The following is a 9,564-nucleotide window of genomic DNA, read 5'->3' on the forward strand; positions in this document are numbered from 1 at the left end:
GAAGAAATTGACTGCAAATTGTTTCCTTTTAGATTATTCTGTTATGCTTCTGGTGTTTGTAGGTGCAAAGGTAATATAATCACATTTATCTTCATTTATTTTCTAGTCTTCCAGACCACTCAAAGAGCTTTTAACTACAAGTCACGCTTTAACTATGCAGCACTTTATTCTTTACACTTAAAAAAAAAATGTGTCCACCCTACATCCATGGCCTTTTTAGAATCACCAGTTACCCTGGCCATGTTTTTGAACTGTGGGAGAAACCAACACAGGCACAGAGAGAACATGTAAACTCCACAGAGAAACAAGTTCTGCGCCCCATCTAAGAAGTGGAATCAATTTTTTTGTTTGTTTTGTTTTTGTGTTAATCTGTGATGCAGAACTAATTGGCAGATTGTGCATGGTGCTAGCCAAGCCTGCCAGTCTTACCTTCTTGCCCAAAGATGGTACCTTCTTGTTCCAAAAAACTAAGCTGGCGTTATAGACTGACATGAAATTTGATTAAAAAAAAAGATCCAAGCTGAGATCACTGTACAGGTAAACTTAAAACCTTCCAGTGTGGACAGAAAAGCATAAGCTTCAGGCCTGTATCACTTAGAAAGGCTTTTACAGAATGACTTAATCAGGAATAACAGTGAAAATAATCATGAGAAAATGATGCATTGCTTTAATCCTGGGGACTTCAAATTAAACAGTACAATGTTTTAGGTAATTTACTATGTTCCCCTTCACTTTTCTCTTTGGGTGTACTTGTGTGTGAACCGTCTTGGCCTCCAAACCATCGTTAGTTTCACTACATGTCTTTCCACCACGTACAAAGTGCTGCTTGCTTCCCTCTTTCTCTTTTTGTTACCCGCTGTCAGACGTGAAATATGTCAGTCTAAATATAAAGGTCAATAAGAGAATACAGGAAATGAACACATTGCCTCTAAACATAAACCACAAGTAATTCATTGTATCTCTCACTTCCCAGCGCTCCACTCTATAGACTTGTATTTCTACCTTAAGGGTAAGCGTAACATTTACAGTAAGTGGTTTTAAATTCATCAGTCACAGGTCAAACAAACGAATAGGTTTGCTCTCTTGTTCGAGCTTATTCTTAACTTCCACCATTTATCAAACAATAAAATAATTCGTGCTTACTGCATTTCCCTCATTTTCTCAGTTTGTTTTTGGTAGGTTTCAGTTCTTTCTGCAAGATTTAAGGTCTTCTGGCCTGCTGGCGTGTTCGTATTAAGTGCGTGCTTGCATCCACATTATTTTATTCCAGACATTCATGTTCATGCACCCTGATGTGTATCTGCCGATTCTGCATTTGCTGTATTAGCAGGGTGCACGGCAAAGTCTCAGACAGAAGAAAACTACAAGACTTATCTCTGTCACACAGCTTCTGGCCGAGCCATCTGACTGCTGGTTTATCTGCTCTGATGCACACCCTCTCACTGGGAAAGTGTCACTCCGCCCCCTCCTCCACCTCCTCATTCCTGCTGACTCCCTGCTCGCTGTCCTCTCTCGCCTCGTCGTCTTACCCCTGTCTGGATGCCAGTAGCTGCTAGTCATGGAGGATGCAACAGTCACACACGAGTAAGTGTTTTTTTTTTTGTCCCCACCACTACACATTGTTGTCAGCGCTGAACACAATAGAATTACAGCCAACAGCTCTTTTATCTTACCCAACTTAATAATGCTGCTGTGTTTATTCTCTTCTGCCTCTATGATAAATCATAATAAAAAAGAAACAGAAGCTTTTGAATCTGTTGTTACTGCAGCTCCTGCATTTGCACTTCTTGGTTTAAAATGCCAACATCTATGTGATGTTTGCTTTTAATGCAGAATTACAAATAACATGAGGCCAGGTTGCTGATTTGAAATTGTTTCTCTTGCACTTGAGTAACAGTTGACGTTTAGATGATGGTGAACCCATCTAACGATATATTTATTCAAAATTTAATTTCAGTGCAGAACCGTTAGTAACCATACCTTTAACATCAGCATCAGAGGAAGAAGGGGAAAAAGTGGGGGTGTTCACCGCACCTTCAACATCTGTATTACAAGAGCAAGAAGGGGAAAAACTGGGGGTTTCCAGCGTACCTTCAGCATCAGCATCAGAAGAGGAAGAAGGGGAAGAAGTGGGGGTGCTCACCACAGACTCAGCAATAGCATTTCAAGCGAAGGAAGTGGGGCGGGTCACCACAGGAAATGAAGATAATTGGGGGTCAAACAAAGCCCCTGCTGCGTTGGAACCAGTAGTGACGCAGCCCGGCCTTGGCATCACCAAAACCACCATCACCACCATCACGCAGACTGGAGGGGACTGGAGCACTGGCCTGCTTGATGTCTGCAGAGACAAGACAACATGTAATGTAGACACACAGCCAGATACTGTATTCCTATGTAAGCCCATTGCTGTCATCCACAAAACAGTAAGCAAATGTGACATTTCCTTTTAACCCTAAATAATTTCGATTATTTTATAAACATAATAATATAAAAAAAAAACATAAATATTGATTGTTCTAAATAATAATGCAGAATGAAGGCCATAACAAGTTCAACACATATTAGACTTTTGTCTAGTTTTTGGTACAAAAACTGATACACAAAAACAGCAACTCGGCTCATAAAAATATGGCACGATCTAAAAATAGTGGCCATGCTGTCCAAGGAGACCATTAAAAGGGAGACGCTATAAGGTCACAGAACTTGATGGTCACACCTCATATAAGAGCTCTTCTTTAACAGCAGCTCCTCCACCTTTTGAACTTTAACTTCTTGAACTGTAAGACCATCCTTGGTTGCTATGGTAATAAAAGCTGAAAATAAAGGCCTGATCGACACAATTCCCGGCCCTCTGCCCCACTGCAATACACTTACACTCTCTGCATTAATTCATTTAAGGAGGCTTTCTAGAGCTATACTGTTGCCCTTCTACATAGACCTCCCTTAATAACATGCTTTCAGTTGGACAGAAGGTTGGGAATTATGGTGACCAAGCCTTTATTTTCTGTTTTTATTCCCATAGCAACAGGAGTTTTATGCAGCATAGGGTGGTGCATTGCCCTGCATGAAAATATATATATATTTTTAATACCATGGCTGAAAATGGTCTGTAATACATAAAATATTTCACAGAGGTCACTTTGACACCCTCAGAGATCCTAAGGGGCTTTACCATTTCACGTTGCATTATTCCAGCTCAGCTCATCACTCAGCCTCTGCTGCTGACGGTGCAGTCTCGTTGGAACTGGGTGACCATTCACCAGCTATCCAGAACTCCATTCAGCTAAACCATCAGATGTACCATAGCATACAATTCATATATGAAAAAAAAGGTTTGAAACTCAAGTGCAAATAATTTCAAATAGCAGCAGTTTCAGATATCCATGTACTACCTTTTTCTTCTCCCAGTGGTTCTTTGCATACTGTCAATATATTGAGATATAATTAATACTATAATTATAATATTAATATTAATGAATATTACCCATTTATTTTATAGTTCAGTGGCATCATTTCAGTTTTAACAAACTTTTAATAACTCATCTCTTGCGAAACAATTTAGGATTTAAGCATTTTTTATCTTAAGATTATTTATTTTCAGCACAACTGCTTTAAGTAGCTTTTCTTTTAATTAAGATTACGCAGATTTTTCTAAACTGAAAATGACTGGGAACACCGTGCATTTTGCTTTTCACTTAACTTGTTTCTACAAAATGAAGAGCCAATACATCATCATTGTCTCTTTCTAAATGTACTTTTGGATCTGACAGAGACATGTAAGAAGGATTTTGTCTGGCGTAAACAAACACTCACGTACCCACATGATGTGCTGCGTTGTGCTCGCAGGTATTCTCGGGGCTCTCGTGCCGTGCTGTTTAGACCTGAGTTTAGCTCACCAATACGGGGAGTGTCTGTGCATGCCTCTACTACCAGGATCCACTTTTGCCATACGAGTTGGGATCAGAGAGCGCTACAAGATACGGGTGAGTGTGTGTCTATGTGTGTGCAGGTATACAGTATGCTGTACTGTTGTGAGAGTGTCCTCGAACACAGAGGAAGGCAAATTTGTCAAAATGGACCCTGTTCATAGCACCATAATGTTTACAATGAAATAGAAATTGCACCACCGCACTCAGTTTTTAGTGCTGTGACGTTTCAGCCATTTTTAAAACTCCAACTCTAGTAAATGGAAAACAGACCCTTGTACTGGTTCTTTCTAAATGGGTTTCGGTTAAATATTCATGTCATTTGTGTAAATGAAGTTCTGTGTTCGCATTTTTCATCTTATCATGTACCCATCCTGCTCCCACTGCAATTGTTGTTGTGTGTGTGCTTCTGTATGTGTTTGCATGTAGACATGCACTCATCTGTCCTGCATGCTTATCCACAGGGAAGTGTGTGTGAGGACTGGACTACAGTGTATTGCTGTTACCCTCTGGCTGTATGTCAGATGATAAGAGAAATGAAGCGGAGGATGAAGACTCAGACATATCATGTGTCTACTACACTCGAATGCTCCTAAAGAAACAGCGAATGAGATCTTTTTTTTTCTTTTTTTCAATTTATCATAAATGTGTGAAGACCAGCAGAGATTACTGGTATGAACAATAGGATGAATCATTACTCTGAGGTTTGAACTTGCCTCTGAGGGCTTCTTGAATAATAAAAAACAAGCCTGTGATACAAATACTTAAAAGTGATAGAAAAGGGAAAACTTAAAGTAATGGCATAAACTGTGTTAAAGGTACAGCTGTAAGACGTGAACCAACAGAGATGAGTTTCTTGCCTTTGTTCAATTGCAGATATTTTTAAATGTAGTTAGTTCAAAGATCATTAAAAGCTATTAAATCTGGATTAATGCATATAGAATATTGCAGAGCAGTTTTTTTATGAAGGTATTGGTCTGATTAATTATATTTGAAAGATCAGCTTAACCAACTTTTTACTGCAGCATTAAATTCCAGCACTTATAACTCTTAACTTATCTATAATTTTGGTTTTAGAAACAGCCTGGGTTAACTTATGTGACTGAGGTAACTGCGTGCCATTTTACATAATGAAAAATTAGAAAGACTCAAGTAAGTTTAGCTTATTACAATGCCTGTAACCGACACCACTGAAGCCGCTATTCTTCCTGGGGTGCAGAATAAAATGTTATATTGTGACAATACATCATGACACCTTGCATCACACAGACACATTTAACAAATCAATAACTAAAACACACACAGACACAAGATGAGCTCCTTACAGTTAAAAAAAAGGTTGTGTGATCGCATAAGGAATTTGTACTTAATATTGGGGAAACTTTAATAATGGAGAACAACACAACACATCAAAACAAACTAAAACACATTCATTTAAAAAAACTAAATATATTCCTTCTCTTTTCGAGTTTTACTTTTTAATTTTATATGTATATATATATATATATATATATATATATCTAAGGGAATTTTACTGTTTACTGGTGTTGGCACTAAGTACCAGCCCTGCACAGGTTGGCACATAACAGACTGAATTTGTTTTTGACAATGTAGCGTTTCCTCATGTGGCCGGTCTGTTAGTGCATAATCATGTCTGTCTAAACTGAAAGATGATTTTATACAAGATTAATATAATGTTTGTAATCAATACATTCATTGACTATAGTAATATATTCTTACATGTAACCAGTCTAGACTTTTGAACATTGTTCCAGTGGTTGTTCTACTCACAACAAAGCTTAACACGGTCTGCTATGTTTTGTACCTTTTGCAATTTCTTGATGTAGTTTTAAACCTTATTGCTGGGCAATAATGAAGATGAAAGCACAGACTCCATATAAAAGATGGGTTTGAACATGAAGTCACCCTCTGGTGAGTGCAGTAAAATTGTGAAGCTTCAAACTGAGTGTTTTTGTTGTTTTTTTGCTTTTACTGTCTTCGTGTTTTGAAACCAGATATGACTGGTGGTTGATGTAAGTATGTAAAATGCAATTTTACTGCATTTTAAAAAAAGAAAAGTCACAGTATAACTTAAAAAAGATGAAACGGTGTTATATATAGATCAATAGAATGAAAAAAACAGGCTTGCTGGTTATCAGCAGTGTCCACTGATCCAGTGGGAGTGAGTGGTACTACCAGGATGTAAAAGCTCACTAATCTGAACATAAGGAGTTGTGAAAGTAGTCACCAAAGTCTCGCAGGAACACTCGACCATTTGTAGGTAATCAAGAGAAGATTTGCTTGGACGAAGAAATAATTAATTTCAATAACAGAGGTATGATGGAATAAAAGCATGATCATTTCCATATCAGATGAAACACAATGTAATAAAGCTGGCAATGCTCTGCAGATGATAAAAACAGTATCATACAAGACAACCATCATGATTTATCAAACCTGAACACCTAATCAAATGTAACACCCAGGCCTCTGAGGGAGGGGAAACCTCAGGATCAGGGTCAAGGATTGTCATTCACTATGGGAACCTAATTGTTTGTTTGTTTGTTTGCATATTTAGTGGCGTAGAGTTAGGTGGCTCTGACTAAGAACCTTAAGAATACTGAAAGCTTACTGACCAGCAACTTGCTTTGTCCTCCTTTTTGAAATTTTTATTTGCATTTCAGAGCAAAACCCCCATCAGCAACCCATCAGGAGTTGCCCCTTGCTGGCCATTCATAGTTTTCACATGACATCAGAGCTACTGAGACATGACGACATTAATGTGACAAATTAATACTACTAGAATTTTCTGGCCCTACAGTGTAAGTGTCAAAGTCAACAAAACATTAGATCTTGTTTTTTACCTCCCACATGGAGCCATTATTTACCCATCCAGATCGAAAAAAACATGTAGCTGTCTGTACCTTGAAAGCTTTCTTCGTCGCAGCAGTGTAAGGTGAGAGATTCTTTTCAAGATACACGTAGATGTCGCTGAACTGGAGCTCTGAGAGAGACATCCCACTTTCACTGAGTTAAATAAAGCTGCCGGGGCAAAATATGGATCACAAGCGCCAAAATTCCTAGTTTCTCTTGATATCTTAATATTTCCTCCATGGATAGATGGTACAAGTATTCTCGGCTTGATACAGGCAAAAAAAGCCCCCCAAAACACTTTTGTCCTGCAGTACTACTGACTGTCCACTACTGGCCGTCATGATGGAGTAATTTTTGCTCTCCAAGGTAGCGAGTTGGTCAACGTGGCTGTAACACTATGAATTACAATGAATGTAAATTTAAGGCACTACATTGGCTTTAATTTTTTACCATATCCGTTTTTTATATAGAGTCTATGTAGGAGAGCAGTCTAATTAATTATTTTTTGTGTACGTGCGTTTAAAATATATAGCAATTGTTTTATTGACATGTTTTGTCTAACGTAATTTACTAGGATAACAAGACGTTTGGTCTCACGGGCTTACTCAATACATTTATACACATATATTTAATATATGAATATATTTAAAGCTGAATTCTTTGTACTATAGTGCTTTGAAGTCATGTGTTTCAAGCTTCTTGTTTTAAATACATTCAGAACCAATTTATTATTCTGTATTACTTCAACTGCTTGATCGCACCTCTAAATTTAAAGCCAAATTCAAATCACTGACACTGAGCCACATAGATATTAAATACTGGCTTCAGTGGGGTGGTCATTTATAAAAATAGGATACAACAGGAGGCACGATGTCTTTCCAAAAGCAATGTCCCTCGTGTTTTGGATATTAGATGTAGCTCACTGATAACAGTTCATTATTTTTTAGCTTGAAGGTTGTTATAAATTAAGTAACTGTGAAATCTCGTATGTGATATGTGTGACTCACCCGGTTAATTGTGTCTAGAATGCCAAAGGTCACCAGACCCATTAATGTGATCAGTCCCCCTGAGATATGAAGGAAAGATGAAGTGAGGAAACATAATGCTTCCCAGACCTTGAGGCACAAACTGTGCAATGAGCACACAACTCATCATGAAGGAACCTATCTGCAAATCTCATTTTAATGTCCCATTTAAAACTAAATCCAAGCAAAGCCAGGGAAGAACAGAAAGCTGTAAGCCAATTAAGCCTGACCCAAGCAGTCATTTGGTTACTTAAGTAAACATAATTGCTTTGAAGAGTTTGAAAAATATATTTTCGTGTACAGGATGAAACAAGTGTGTGAGTCCATTTGATAAACACAGCCAACTGCCTCATTAACTGACATACTGACTACTGACTGAATAATTCCACTGAGTAGTTCTGCTTACAGTCAGTTGTTGAAGTATATGAATATCTTGGTCCTCATGTGTAACACAATGTAAAGCAAAACCAAAGACACGAGCTCAAGCAGGCATTTCAAAAAACACATTTCACTTTAAAGAACAAGTCTAGACTAAATTTCTCTTTTGTGATCATTTGTGTTTGGACTATCCTGTTTGACAGTTTAAAATAATCTCCTGCTTCTAAACTGCTTTATGCAGCGTCCTTGAGTGAACTTTAAAAGAAAAAGAGTTTTCAGAAGTCGTAATTCTTTGAAACTTGCTTCCGCAGTATGAACATATACCAAGAATTACATCACAGTATTAATAAATGTCGTTTGTTGAAATATTCCTTTATGATTCTAGTATTTCATATCACTTCAGATTTTATTTTAAATCTTCATAAGGACACCACTGAGAGTGATATACAATAGAAACATTGACTTTTCATTCAGGGACTTGGGTTGCATTTTAAAAGTTCTTTTTGCTCAGCCAGGTTTCAAACTGAGTAAAATCACCTGGAAGTATCTAAGGTTATTGAAAACTGGTCAAATTATTTAAAAGAACGGATTCAAATGCTTTGTTTCTTAACCTCCCTGAGCTTGGGTTTCTTCCTGTTAAAAAGGAGTTTTTCCATCCCACTGTTGCAAAGTGCTTGCTCATAGGGGGTTGTCTGATTTTTAGAGTTTTCTCTGTAGTATTGTACGGTCTTTACCTTGCAATATAAAGTACCCTGAGGTGACTGTTATTGTGATTTGGCGCTATAAAAATGAAACCGAACTGAACTGAATTAAATTGTCGAAAAAAATAATGCCATTCCTACGCTCTCTGGCAGCAACACTCAAAATGACACTTCATCCTTCTGTTCATCAGTTTTCACAGTTACATAGTAACTTTATGTAGCCCACTCAGAGTCCATAATGGACTACATACAGTCCACGGAGTCTCTGAGCAGGTTTTTGGACCTTTTGACGTGTAATATTGGTTTCATTCAGAAAAAAAGCACACAAAAAACCCCAAGAAACCAGAGGACATAATGTTCTCTTAATTCTCAACATCAACTTCAGGTTCTGTCCAGTCTCAAAGAGGAAAAGTGCAATGTTGTTGCTTTTGTGGTTTTGTTGTATCCTTTTCCTTATAGTCGAGCTCTGTCTGGGGATGTTGTGTTTTCTGTTCTGTGGTTGTGAAATGTTGATATTTTTCGCACCTCTGGGCCGCTAATGGAATGTGATTTCCATATTGTTGTTATTCTTTTATCCATGTATTCCTGGATTCCTCCTCTGGCATTCAATCATATTATTAATCTAGTCTGATTGCAGTGGCTCCCTGAACCTGAAATGCC

The 9,564-nt window shown here is 37.8% G+C and overlaps 1 protein-coding gene across 1 annotated transcript; it reads left to right on the top strand.

Annotated features, from left to right (window-relative positions):
• The first annotated feature begins 1,221 nt into the window (after positions 1–1,221).
• On the top strand, positions 1,222–5,993 carry plac8l1 (PLAC8 like 1). Its single transcript, XM_031725942.2, has 4 exons — positions 1,222–1,584; positions 1,958–2,358; positions 3,847–3,983; positions 4,391–5,993. Exons 1-4 carry the CDS (start codon positions 1,559–1,561, stop codon positions 4,520–4,522), a joined length of 696 nt encoding a protein of 231 aa, XP_031581802.2. The 5' UTR covers positions 1,222–1,558; the 3' UTR covers positions 4,523–5,993.
• Positions 5,994–9,564: the final 3,571 nt, after the last annotated feature.

This window comes from Oreochromis aureus, linkage group 10 (genome assembly GCF_013358895.1).
Source record: "Oreochromis aureus strain Israel breed Guangdong linkage group 10, ZZ_aureus, whole genome shotgun sequence".
Classification (NCBI taxonomy): Eukaryota; Metazoa; Chordata; class Actinopteri; order Cichliformes; family Cichlidae; genus Oreochromis; species Oreochromis aureus.

What these genes read in the sequence shown, in the direction of transcription:
- plac8l1 (XM_031725942.2), top strand. Translation starts at nt 1,559, where the DNA reads ATGGAGGATGCAACAGTCACACACGA. An exon ending in GATGCAACAGTCACACACGA is followed by an intron (nt 1,585 to 1,957) that starts GTAAGTGTTTTT and finishes ATTTAATTTCAG; the next exon opens with TGCAGAACCGTTAGTAACCA. An exon ending in GAGAGCGCTACAAGATACGG is followed by an intron (nt 3,984 to 4,390) that starts GTGAGTGTGTGT and finishes GCTTATCCACAG; the next exon opens with GGAAGTGTGTGTGAGGACTG.